At 51.3% G+C, this 13,678-nt stretch overlaps 2 protein-coding genes across 4 annotated transcripts in view; both read right to left on the bottom strand.

Annotated features, from left to right (window-relative positions):
- The window catches only part of RNF126 (ring finger protein 126), a 767,042-nt gene that overhangs the window by 463,351 nt on the left and 290,013 nt on the right, over window positions 1–13,678 (bottom strand). The gene's annotated exons all lie outside the window — the stretch shown is intronic.
- The window catches only part of TBXA2R (thromboxane A2 receptor), a 17,545-nt gene continuing 6,491 nt past the window's right edge, over window positions 2,625–13,678 (bottom strand). The window contains exons 1-3 of one of the 3 annotated variants that reach the window (XM_083594817.1): window positions 10,425–10,938; window positions 5,474–6,403; window positions 2,625–4,263 (exon numbers count right to left, since the gene is read on the bottom strand). In XM_083594817.1, the coding sequence (XP_083450943.1) occupies window positions 3,994–4,263; window positions 5,474–6,268 (1,065 nt within the window). In that variant the 5' untranslated portion in view covers window positions 6,269–6,403; window positions 10,425–10,938 and the 3' untranslated portion in view covers window positions 2,625–3,993. Of the gene's footprint in view, window positions 4,264–5,473; window positions 6,448–8,242; window positions 9,548–10,424; window positions 10,939–13,678 lie in introns of those variants that run through there. The other 2 variants (XM_083594818.1, XM_083594816.1) reach the window with 2 other exon arrangements.

The raw sequence follows: 13,678 nt of genomic DNA, 5'->3' as shown, positions 1-13,678 counted from the left end.
CGTTTCTCCCCTGAAAATAGGGACGTCCTATTCCACCCCCTCCAATGTTTCTCCCCTGAAAATAGGGACGTCCTATTCCATCCCCTCCAACGTTTCTCCCCTGAAAAGAGGGACGTCCTATTCCATCCCCTCCAACGTTTCTCCCCTGAAAATAGGGACGTCCTATTCCATCCCCTCCAATGTTTCTCCCCTGGAAATAGGGACGTCCTATTCTATCCCCTCCAACATTTCTCCCATGAAAAGGTGGAGGTTGTGGGACCAAATCGGAAACTGGGGTGGCTTTTGTAAATCCAGGAGTGTCCCTTGAAAATAGGGGGGGCCGAGATCATCTTCGGAAGGCTGTGCTTGGCTTTGCTGATCGATGCATTTTCTCCCCCCAATGCCGGCAACACAAATATTTCTGCAAAGGAGATGTGTGTGTGTGTGTGTCCCCCAAAATGGACCTCCACGGACCACCTTATTTTTTGAGGCTCCCCACCCCCCGTGCTCAGGTCTACATGAACCCGAACCTCAGCCCGATCGCTCACATGCCCTGTTTTTTTTGCAGCAAAGCTTCACGTTAATGAAAAACCAGCATCGTAATTAAAAAATAAAAGGTAACGTCAACACTAATTTTCTCAGAAGCCCCTCAACCTTCCGCAAGTCAACTCTCCTGCCTTTGACTGTGATGTACATAAAGTTTTGTTGGTTTGTTTTTGAAATAATTAAAAAAGTTATTTAAAAACCATTCCTCTTTTTTAAAAAAAGGGTTGTGCATCGTTTCTGCAAGGGCAGTGCGGCTCAGTAGGCAGAGCACCCGCCGTGCGTGCAAAAGGTCCCGGGTGCGAGATAATAGCATCTCCCAGGAAGGTTAGGAGAGATGCGTCGGATAGCCTGGAAACGTGGAAAGGTGCTGCCAGTCCGTGCAGACAGCCTTGGGCCACATGGACGGGTGGTTTTCTTTGGCAAATGAAATTCGGTTGCCAAGAGCTCCACGCAGCTTCCCAAGTCTCGCTCCTCTCCAGGGCTGTTCCCAAGCAATCTGAGACTGCGCCCATGTGAAGGCAACCTCCCCTCTGCTCTTTTCACGCCCCTACTGGTTCTGGGAGACAAGCAGGGAGGGGAGCTGGTCACAGCAGGAGACCTCCTTGCCTCTTCCCCAGCCAGACTCCTCTCTGCCTCTTGGCCCCGCTCCCTCTATTCACAACCATGAGGACTACTAACTTGCACCGCCTTCCCTATCCATTCTTCCCTTTGAGGCCGGGAACCCAGGGATTCTGAGCTGCATGCTGGGATAATAATAATAATAATAATAATAATAATAATAATAATAATCATATTTATACCCCGCCCATCTGGCTGGGCTTCCCCAGCCACTCTGGGCGGCTTCCAAAAAAATATTAAAATACTGCAATACATCAAACATTAAAAGCTTCCCTAAACAGGGCTGCCTTCAGATGTCTTCTAAAGGTCTGGTAGTTGTTCTCTTTGACATCTGGTGGGAGGGCGTTCCACAGGGCGGGCGCCACCACCGAGAAGGCCCTCTTCCTGGTTCCCTGTAGCTTTGCTTCTTGCAATGAGGGAACCGCCAGAAGGCCCTCGGAGCTGGACCTCAGTGTCCGGGTAGAACGATGGGGGTGGAGACGCTCCTTCAGGTATACAGGACCAAGACCAAATTCTAGCTTAAGTGCCTTCGTTAAGCTGACGAGGGGACAAACACTAAACCGTTACGAGGAGGGAACCGGCAAAAAATCGCCCTGTTCAAATTGGAGTTGACTCTTTATTAGCCAGAGCGCGATCCACACAGACTTGGTGGGCTGTCAGGCCTAATGAGCACAGCAGCTCATCCCCTGTAGGTCTTGCCCCATGGATCAGTTGCCAAGGCTGAAAATCCCCGCTCCCCAGAGCCGTCTTAAGTCCCCTCCTCTCCAGGGTTTTCCCCATGCAATCGGAGACGGCGCCAGCCGGAAGCCAACCTAACCGCCGCCCTTTTCATGCCGTTTCTGGTTCTGGGAGACCGGGGAGCTTGTTGCAGCAGGAGGGGGAGACCCCCTTGCCTCTTCCCCAGCCGGACGCCTCTCTGCCTTTTGGCCTCCCTCCTCCTCTCCTGCCTCTGAGTCTGGACTGCTCTCTGGCACAGACTCTTCCCCGCTCACTAAGCCCTGTCGCCTCTTCAATTTCCAACACCTCCTCCTCCCAGTCTTCTCCACTCGCTGTCGTCCCACCACCAACCCCCAGGCTCTGAGCCTTCTTCCCTTGGGGGTCCCCTAGGCTGCTCCCCCCCACACACCATTCCTCCTGGTTCCTCCTGGTTTTGGGAGACGAGGGGAGCAGGCAGGAGGGGGAGACCCCTGGCTTCTTCAGCAGCCTGGTCCCACTGAAAGGAGCTTCCCCTCCTTCCCAGCCTCTGCTTCCGTCTCTGAGTCTGCACTGCTCTCTGGCACAGACTCTCCCCGCTCACTAAGACCTGTTCCTTCTTCCAACACCTCCTCTTCCAGCCTTCTCCCTCTGACCGCTCGTCGTCGTCCCACCACCCACCCCTGGGCTCTGAGCCTTCTTCCCTGGGGGGGGTCCCCTAGGCTGCTTCCCCCCCTGCACCCAACCGGCACCCCGTCTCAGAAAAACAACCACCACCAACGACCGCAGGCAGGAGACGCCACAGGCTTTATTACGACAACAATTACGCATGCACAAATCCATGCAGTTGTGTCGCTCCCTCTTCCCACGACGATCCAGGGGGCCCCCAATTCCGGGTGCAGGATACAGAGCGTCCATTCGCCACCCACAATGTCTGTTGGAAAGATAACCGCACCGTCCAGTCGTCCTGTCCCTAAGTGAGCGTTCAGGCTCAACATGCCCGTTTTTAAACATGCTATATTTTTGTTGCCACCAACACAACATGGGGAGGAGAGCTCTGGAGCTCAGGATCAGATGTTTGGGGGGGGGTGCAGGATGAGACAGAGAGGGCATGCATGTATGTGTCTATCGCCACCCTAGGACCCGGAGGGTGCAATGTGGGAGGTCAACAGCAGGGGGCGCCAGAGCCAGCGGGAGAAAGAGCCGATGAATTCTACTTCCCATTACGATCGAAATGATTCAACTGCCCCATTCCAAATCAGGTTTCTTATCAAAAGTTTTAATGGGACGCGGGTGGCGCTGTGGTCTAAACCACAGAGCCTAGGGCTTGCCGATCAGAAGGTCGGCGGTTCAAATCCCCGCGATGGACGGGGTGAGCTCCCGTTGTTCGGTCCCTGCTCCTGACAACCTAGCAGTTCGAAAGCACGTCAAAGTGCAAGTAGATAAATAGGTACCGCTCCGGCGGGAAGGTAAACGGCGTTTCCGTGCACTGCTCTGGTTCGCCAGAAGCAGCTTACTCCTGCTGGCCACATGACCCGGAAGCTGTACGCCGGCTCCCTCAGCCAATAAAGCGAGATGAGCCCCGCAACCCCAGAGTCGGCCACGACTGGACCTAATGGTCAGGGGTCCCTTTACCTTTTACCCACCTACATTAAGGTTACCAGACGTCCCCATTTCCCTGATTTACAGATCAGTCCTTTGACAAAATCCATCTGTTTATTGGGAAGTTGAAAAGTGTCCCCGAATTCATTGAAAAAAATCTGGTCACCTTAGCCTACATTCTAGCCGGGATTAACATCGCCGGAGGAGGCGAAAACATACCCGGCTCCTTCGACCATTCAGAACCGACTCACAAATTTGGGAACCCTGAGAGACGTTTAGCCGAACCCCAGGAAATAAGGGAATCGCAGCTCATGCTAGGTTAGGGGGTCACCGGTTTGGGATTGGGGACCCAGCCCTGTGAAGGGGCACAGACCTGGGCACAGTTGGCACGGGCGGCGGGAAATTGAGAGCTCCTTCGCCGCCCTGTTTATAGCACGTAGCAGCGCACATCGGAGCTGAGATGCTTCCGAGATGTGGGTGCAGACGGGCTTCGCCGTGACCAGGGACGGGCTGTACCACTTTCCCCTCCCCTCCCGCCGTCGCAGACCCCCTGTCCTACTGGAGCACAGATTCCTGGGTGAATTTCCTCCTCAGGGACGGGTTGAGCACCGGGTACAGCGAGACGATGGAGGGCCGGGTTTTGAAACTGGGGTAGATCCTTCGCAGCACCGCCCGCCGGAAGAGGATGTAGACCCAGGGATCTAGGATCTGGTTCCAGGTTGCGACTCGAAGGTAGATGAGGAGCTGGATTTCGGTGTCTCGGGGGATCTGGTTGAGGGGCAAGTCGCCTCGGGGAGCTTGGAGAGCCGTCTGTGCGATGAGGATCTGCGGGACAGGGAAAGAGAATATGATGAAAACGATGTATAGATGGTATATTAAAGGTAAAGGGACCCTTGACCATTAGGGTAATGGACCACAAGCACAGCTTCGCCATTAGAAAGGTTTTCATTGATGTGCAAAACTGCAGTTCATGCCGATGACTCCCACAAGCCACTGTATTTTTCGCTCTATAAGACGCACCAGACCACAAGACGCACCTAGTTTTTGGAGGAGGAAAACAAGAAAAAATATATTCTGAATCTCAGAAGCCAGAACAGCAAGAGGGATCGCTGCGCAGTGAAAGCAGCAATCCCTCTTGCTGTTCTGGCTTCTGGGATAGCTGCGCAGCCTGCATTCGCTCCATAAGACGCACGCACGTTTCCCCTTACTTTTTAGGAGGGAAAAAGTGAGTCTTATAGAGCAAAAAATACAGTATCTATCTATCTATCATCTATCTATCCGTTCGTCCATCCATCCATCCATCCATCCATCCATCTATATCTATCTATCCATCTATCCATCTATCTATCATCTATCTATCTATCTATCTATCTATCTATCTATCTATCTATCTATATCTATCCATCCATCTATCCATCTATATCTATCTATCTATCTATCTATCTATCTATCTATCTATCTAATCTATCTATCTATCTATCTATATCTATCTATCTATCTATCTATCTATCTATCTATCTATATCTATCCATCCATCCATCTATCCATTTATCTATCTATCTATCCATCTATCCATCTATCTATCATCTATCTATCTATCTATCCATCTATCCATCCATCTATCCATCTATATCTATCTATCATCTATCTATCTATCTATCTATCTATCTATCTATCTATCTATCTCTATCTATCTATCTATCTATCTATCATCTATCTATCTATCTATCTCTATCTATCTATCTATATCCATCCATCCATCCATCCATCCATCCATCCATCCATCTATCCATTTATCTATCTATCTATCTATCTATCTATCTATCTATCTATCTATCATCTATTTATCTAGCCATCTATCCATCCATCTATCCATCTATATCTATCTATCTATCATCTATCTATCTATCTATCTATCTATCTATCTATCTATCTATCTATATCTATCTATCCATCCATCCATCCATCCATCTATCCATCTATCCATCTATCTATCTATCTAGGTTCCCCTTCTGTGTCTGAGCCCCTCACTCACCAGCAGGGGGAGCCAGCAGACACTGGCGATGACCATGATGCCTAGTAGTTGCACCATCATCTCCACCTCGCTGTCTCGCCGCCGCTGGACGGACTCGGAGTCGTGGTAGACGCGGCAGAGAGTGACCACGCTGACCGTGTTGAGCAGGAAGGAGAGGCCCACACAGAAGAGGCCGAGAAGAGCGAAGATCAGGCAGAAGACCACGTTCCTGGGGTTGTGGAGCAGCGTCAGGAAGCACCAAGAGTTGGGGTACTGCAAGGTGTAGTCGCCGAGGCCGAAGACGGGCAGAAGGCCAAGGACAAAGCCCCCAGCCCATACCAGCCCCACCAACGTCCATGCCCGCCGTTTGGTCATCTTGGTGGAGCGGGAGAAGGGCCGGTTGATGCCCAGGAAGCGTTCTCCGGCCATGGTGGCACCGAGGAGCAAGGGGCACAGTCCAAAGAAGACCATCACAAGGCCCATGAAGTTGCAGAGGTGGCATCCGGGATCCACCAGCCTCCAGTCGAAGCGGGTGAAGTGGTACGGGACCACGATGGAGAAGGTCAGAAGAAGACCCATGAAGTCGGTGGCCACCAGCCCGCAGAGGAAGACCAGGAAAGACGAGCGCGAGCGGCTGTGCATCTTCCGGGAGGAGTTGACCAACACGCAGAAAGCGAAGAGGTTGGAGGAGAGGCCGATGAGGCCGAAGACGGTGGAAAACCACGGCGAGGCAGCCGCGTCGCTGCGGTACGCCTCCGTGCCATTGGCGCCCCGGAAGCAGGAGCCGAGGGAGCGGTTATGGGTGGAGTTCGCCATCGCCCCGGCGCTCAGCGGGGTCCTGGGGAAGGAGACTCGCTGAGGGGTCCTCCTGGGAGTGAGGTGGCGGCCGGTGGTCTTGTGGCGCCCATCGCACGGCGCGGTGGGGTCAGTCTCGGTCGTTAGGTGCCGGCTCTGAACAGAGAGAGGGGGAAAGAGACAGGTCTCATCTGGATAACCTGTTTATCAATCAATCAATCAATCAATCGCTCTGGTCAGGCCTCACCTGGAGTACTGTGTCCAGTTCTGGGCACCACAGTTCAAGAAGGACACTGACCAACTGGAACGTGTCCAGAGGAGGGCAACCAAAATGGTCAAAAGCCTGGAAATGATGCCTTATGAGGAACGGCTAAGGGAGCTGGGCATGTTTAGCCTGGAGAAGAGGAGGTTAAGGGGTGATATGATAGCCATGTTCAAATATATAAAAGGATGTCACATAGAGGAGGGAGAAAGGTTGTTTTCTGCTGCTCCAGAGAAGCGGACACGGAGCAATGGATCCAAACTACAAGAAAGAAGATTCCACCTAAACATTAGGAAGAACTTCCTGACAGTAAGAGCTGTTCGACAGTGGAATTTGCTGCCAAGGAGTGTGGTGGAGTCTCCTTCTTTGGCGGTCTTTAAGCAGAGGCTTGACAACCATATGTCAGGAGTGCTCTGATGGTGTTTCCTGCTTGGCAGGGGGTTGGACTCGATGGCCCTTGTGGTCTCTTCCAACTCTAGGATTCTATGATCTATGGTCAGTCTTTACAGTGGTACCTCAGGTTAAGTACTTAATTCGTTCCGGACTCCATTCTTAACCTGAAACTGTTCTTAACCTGAAGCACCACTTTAGCTAATGGGGCCTGCTGCTGCTGCCGCACCGCCGGAGCACGATTTCTGTTCTCATCCTGAAGCAAAGTTCTTAACCTGAAGCACTACTTCTGGGTTAGTGGAGTCTGTAACCTGAAGCATCTGTAACCCGAGGTACCACTGTAAATATTTGAACCATTTGAAAAACAATTGGGATAAACAGATTACGCTAGCAGGACTGCAAGAAGTTCTGTAAGGAGGACTTTGAAAAGAATGATTAGTTAAGAATGATTAAAAGTAATAGAGAAATTAAGAAAGGCAGAGCAAGTGATAAAGAACGGAGAATCTTCAGAGGTTGTTGACGGAATTCCAAAATATTGTATAAGATAAGAAGTTATGTTAAATGATTGTTGGAACTTATATGTTTTTAGTGGACTACCTGCCCGTGGACTGTCTCGCCAGAGTGGTGCACGCTCTGGTTATCTCCCGTTTTGACTACTGCAATGCGCTCTATGTGGGGCTGCCTTTGAAGGTGACCCGGAAACTGCAAGTAATCCAGAATGCGGCAGCCAGACTGGGGACTGGGAGCGGCCGCCGGGACCACATAACACTGGTTCTGAGAGATCTGCATTGGCTCCCAGGACGTTTCCGAGCACAATTCAAAGTGTTGGTGCTGACCTTGAAAGACCTAAATGACTCAGTATCCCTGAAGGAGCGTCTCCACCCCCATCGTTCAGCCCGGACACCGGGGTCCAGCACCAAGGGCCTTCTGGCGGTTCCCTCCTTGCGAGAAGTGAGGTTACAGGGAACCAGGCAGAGAGCCTTCTCGGTGGTGGCGCCCGCCCTGTGGAATGCCCTCCGTTCAGATGTGAAGGAAATAAGCAGCTATCTTCTCTTTAAAAGACATCTGAAGGCAGCCCTGTTCAGGGGAGTTTTTAATATTTAACGCTGTATTGTTTTTAACACTATATTGGGAGCCGCCCAGAGTGGCTGGGGAAACTCAGCCAGATGGGTGGGGTATAAATAAAAAATTATTAGATAGATAAGATAGATAGATAGATAGATAGATAGATGATATAGATAGATAGATAGATAGATAGATAGATAGATAGATAGAGATAGATAGATAGATAGATAGATAGATAGATAGATAGATAACAACTCCAAGGAAGGAGAACGCTGAACCTTCTGAAGGACTCAGTCCCGCTGTCAAAGAGATCTTGCCGCCCCAAAAGCTTCTCCTGATGTCTAGTCAGCGAGAATTGGGACCCCAGCCAAACTGCCATTGGCTTCTGCTCAGCAACTTGAGCTAAACCATTTGTGGAAAGTTAGGATAATCCCCTGTTCTTTGCATTGTTTAAAAGAACTTGTATCCAGCTTTGCAGCAGTCCAACGGCCCCTAAGTTATCCGAAGATGATGCACGGGTTTGTTCCCAGACCTTCTCTCCACCCCTCCCCAAACATCCCTCCTTCAACCATTCCTCATCAGGCTCGGTTTCCAGACCCTTGATCGTCTTGGGCGCCCTCCTCTGCCTACCTTCCAGTTTGTCAACATCCTTCTTAAACTGAGGCGCCCAGAACTGGACACACTATTCCAGATGTGGTCTGACCAAGGCAGAATAGAGTGGGGCTATGACTTAAATCAGGGACGCGGGTGGCGCTGTGGGTTAAACCACAGAGCCTAGGACTTGCCGATCAGAAGGTCGGCGGTTCAAATCCCCGTGACGGGGTGAGCTCCTGTTGCTCGGTCCCTGCTCCTGCCCACCTAGCAGTTCAAAAGCACACCAGTGCAAGTAGATAAATAGGTACCACTCCGGCGGGAAGGTAAACAGCATTTCCGTGCGCAGTTCACCAGAAGCGGCTTAGTCCTGCTGGCCACGTGACCCGGAAGCTGTACGCCGGCTCCCTCGGCCAAGAAAGCGAGATGAGCGCCGCAACCCCAGAGTCGGCCACGACGGGACCTAACGGTCAGGGGTCCCTTTACCTTTTCGACTTAAATCTGGACACTAGACTTCTGTTGACGCAGCCTAGAATTGCATTTGGCTTTTTCCCGTTGCCGCATCGTACACATTATGCGCTTCTGCCCACGGCTTAGGAACGGAGCGCTTGCGAGAGCGGAGCATTTGCTTCCTCCGATTCCGGGAATCTCTCCGAGGGGTCAGGATCGGCCCTCGGCATGTGTGAGATTGCCCCGCAGACATCTGACCCCGCGGATCAGACAAACATCGCAACTGCTTTCCCTTGAACCGTAAATCAAGGCTGTAATAATGCAGGAATTCCTGTTGCTTCCAGGAACTGACGCAAGATCAAGAGAAGTCAGCCAAGGCTTTGGGGCCGGGGGCAACCAGCTGGGACGGCCCGCCCTTAGAAACACAAATTTATTTAAGTAGGGAGCGTCCCGCTGGGAGCAGGGGGTCAGGAAACAGAAGCTGCGCAGCCCCATCTCATAGCTGGCCACTGACGCCATCCATGCCACCCACTTGAATCCCAGAGAATCTAGGAACTGTACTTTCATGGCGCTACAACTCCTAGCACAAACTACAGCTCCCATGATTTTATTTTTTTTGGGGGGCAGGTGCTTTTTCAGTAGGTGAAGAAAGACGGAATGGAAAGACCGCCGAGACCATATAACACCGGTCTTGAAAGACCTACATTGGCTCCCAGTACGTTTCCGAGCACAATTCAAAGTGTTGGTGCTGACCTTGAAAGCCCTAAACGGCCCAGTATCCCTGAAGGAGCGTCTCCACCCCCATTGTTCAGCCCGGACACCTGGGTCCATCTCCCGAGGGCCTTCTGGTGGTTCCCTCGCTGCGAGAAGCCAAGTTACAGGGAACCAGGCAGAGGGCCTTCTTGGTGGTGGCGCCCTCCCTGTGGAACGCCCTCCCACCAGATGTCAAAGAGAAAAATAACTACCAAAATTTTAGAAGACATCTAAAGGCAGCCCTGTTTTGTTGGAAGCCGCCCAGAGTGGCTGGGGGGAGCTGGGATGGGAAGGGAAGGAGGGAAGGAAGGAAGGAAGGAAGGAAGGAAGGAAGGAAGGAAGGAAGGAAGGAAGGAAGGAAGGAGAGAGAGAGAGAGAGAGATGGGCATTGAGGAGGAAAGGATGGGGAGGGGGGGAAGGAGGGAAGGAGGGAAGGAAGGAAGGAAGGAAGGAAGGAAGGAAGGAAGGAGAGAGAGAGAGAGAGAGAGAGAGAGAGAGAGAGAGAGAGAGAGAGAGAGAGAGATGGGCATTGAGGAGGAAAGGAAGGAAGGAAGGAAGGAAGGAAGGAAGGAAGGAAGGAAGGAAAGAAAGAAGGGAAAGGAAAGGAATCACATTTGCAAACTGAAATTCCGAAATCATTTTAAAATGACTCAAAGCCCTTCCTACCGTCTTCCTTGCAAGGGAGCACTTGGTCTGGAAAGCTGGAAAAGGAACGAGGCCACGGGCCAAGAGAACGAGAGATGATCGCACAAGTCTCCAGAGGCTTAGACGACAGCTAATAAGTCACGGAGGGGGAGAAATCTGGCTCGAGGGGGAGAACCGACGCACACCCCATCAATCCCCATCCCTGGCGGCCTTCCTGGGACGCCCCGGCCAAAAACGGTCTGGAAAAGAGGGCTTTGCCTTTTTCGCTGGGGAAAATGTCACATCTGGCTGGCAGCTGGGAAAAGCGAGGAATGCCAGAAATCGCGCAGAGGTTTCTTAACACCCATGGGGAAGGCTGGAACGACCCAGGGCGGTCGAACCACCCCGTCCCTCTTTGCCGAGAACCCTGAGAGGCAGCGCCGTGCAGTGGTTAGAGTCTCGGGGCCAGGACCTGGGGAGAGACCCGGGTTCGAATTCCGCCCCCCACTCAAGCTCGCTGGGTGAGCTGGTCCCTCTGCGTAGCCTGCCTCACAGGGGATTAAAATGGGGAGAAGAATAATGATTGCCACCTCTAGCTGCTTGGAGGGATGGTAAGAAACAGAGACGTAGAAAATAAATAAAATTGCGGCTCGGACGGGGAAATTAGAGGGTGCCTCCTAGCACCTCTCGGGACACGGGTGGCGCTGCGGGTTAAACCACAGAGCCTAGGACTTGCCGATTAGAAGGTCGGCGGTTCGAATCCCCGCAATGACGGGGTGAGCTCCGTCCTGAGCTCCGTGCCTGCTCATTTCAGCGATAATAATAATAATAATAATAATAATAATAATAATAATAATAATAATATCAATCAATGAAATACCTTTATTGGCATCACGGTAGAAAATGTTTCAAGTAACTGGAAGGACAAGGGTGAAGCTGTCAAGGGTTATAAGGCCACAGTATGGTTGTGTTCATTTGGATATTCTGCTGCGTCCTGTCTATTTTCCACGCGGGTGGCACTGTGATCTAAACTACAGAGCCTAGGGCTTGCCGATCAGAAGGTCGGCGGTTTGAATCCCCGCAATGACGGGGTGAGCTCCCGTTGCTCGGTCCCTGCTCCTGCCCACCTAGCAGTTCGAAAGCACGTCAAAGTGCAAGTAGATAAATAGGTACTGCTCCGGTGGAAAGGTAAACGGCATTTCCGTGCGCTGCTCTGGTTCGCCAGAAGTGGCTTAGTCCTGCTGGCCACATGACCCGGAAGCTGTACGCCGGCTCCCTCGGCCAGTAAAGCGAGATGAGCGCCGCAACCCCAGAGTCGGCCACGACTGGACCTAACGGTCAGGGGTCCCTTTACCTTTACCTACCTAGCACTTCTCAGCCCCCTGGGCAAACTGCAACTCCCAGAATAATTTGGGGAACCAATGGCTGTTTCATATTGTTCTATTATTATTATTATTATTATTATTATTATTATTATTATTATTTACTTTTAACAATTATCATCACACATAAATCATAATCATGAGCTCTTAAGATACCCCATAAGGGAAAAGGAGCAGGTTTTTTTTCTTATAACAAGACCATGCAAAGATGTCCTCTATTTCCCAAATAACTCGTCAGAAAGATCTGCCTGGTCCAGCCTCAGGTTTCTCACATTGCACAACCAGATATTACATCTGGAGATTGTAGAAACTACAAGCGAAAGAGTTTGGGAGCCTGAGCTCGCTCGGTTTCCTCTTCCCTCCTCCTTCCTCTTTCCTTTTGTGTCGTCTGCTTGGCCTCTGTTATTTTCTCTTACCAATAGGGAACCCACTTAAGGACTCTAGACGGGCTCTGGAACACCCCATAAAGGAAAAGGAGCAGTTTTTTTCTTATAACACCTGCACTGACGGACAGCAGCTGGACGAGGTTTCAGACCCAAGCCTTACCTGGAGGGGGCAGAAATCGAACCCAGCACCTCCGAGCTGCAAAACCAATGCTTTGCCACTGTACTGCTGCCCTTCCCCCTGTGCATGCGTCATCCTACTTACAAGTAGACCCATTCAGATGAATGGGCCTGATCTCCTTCCGCCATCCCCCCAGAGAAAAGAGAGAATAAATTTTCCCTGCTTCCTTCCAGATATCTAAACATACCCAATTGTTCCACGCAGGAATCGATTTCTGCAGAGGATCGTGTCCTGGGCAATATATGACAGTGCCAATTCATCCCTCGCCCTTCCAAAAAGTTGCATTTGGAATGTGTGGATATACGATTGGAGCCCGGAAGAAACTGAGGAGGACACAACCTAAATTCCTGTCTTTGCGGCTTGTAGGAACACGCCTGGGGGAAGGTCTCCAGCTCAACGGAAAAGGCATGCAGAAAATCATCCGGCAGCCAAGAAAACTCAGAAGCTGGCTAGGTTGCCAACTTCCCAGGAAAGCCTGCTCCAGCGCCCTTTTTGTTGTTGTTGTTTAGTCGTGTCCGCCTCTTTGTGACCCCCTGGACCAGAGCACACCAGGCCCTCCTGTCTTCCACTGCCTCCCGCAGTTTGGTCAGACTCATGCTGGTAGCTTCGAGAACACTGTCCCACCATCTCGTCCTCTGTCGTCCCCTTCTCCTTGTGCCCTCCATCTTTCCCAACATCAGGGTCTTTTCCAGGGAGTCTTCTCTTCTGCTGAGGTGGCCAAAGTCTTGGAGCCTCAGCTTCAGGATCTGTCCTTCCAGTGAGCACTCAGGGCTGATTTCCTTCTGAATGGAGAGGTTAGATCTTCTTGCAGTCCGTGGGACTCTCAAGAGTCTCCTCCAGCACCACAATGGGCCCTTTTTATGGCTCTCAAAACCCCAACTTGAGATACAAACCACCCACACCCTGTGGTTTCGTCTCCTAAAATGGGACCCTGTTTTCCAAGGACAGTCCAGGATTTACAGAAGCCGTTCCGGTTTCCAATTTGATCCCGGAATGTCCCGCTTTTCCTTGGGATGTCCCTATTTTCATGGGAGAAACGTTGGAGGGGATGGAATAGGACGTCCCTATTTTCATGGGAGAAACGTTGGAGGGGATGGAATAGGACGTCTCTATTTTCAGGGGAGAAACGTTGGAGGGGATGGAATAGGACGTCCCTGTTTCCATTGGAGAAATGTTGGAGGGGATGTGACCGCCGGGCTAACAGCTTCCAATCGTTCGGCAAAAGGTGCTGAATGCGTATAGCTGCCTTTAATGGGAATTGATGGCTGGTGCCTGCTAGCTGAAAGCCCGTTAATTCCCGGGTTTTGCTTCGACTTCTTCGTTCATCCCTCCATTTTTGCCTCGACGCTT

The sequence above is a fragment of the Podarcis filfolensis genome (assembly GCF_964270895.1).
Source record: "Podarcis filfolensis genome assembly, chromosome: 18".
NCBI classification, from domain to species: Eukaryota; Metazoa; Chordata; class Lepidosauria; order Squamata; family Lacertidae; genus Podarcis; species Podarcis filfolensis.
Note: the sequence above shows the minus strand (reverse complement) of the source record. Positions and strands in the feature narration are given on the sequence as shown.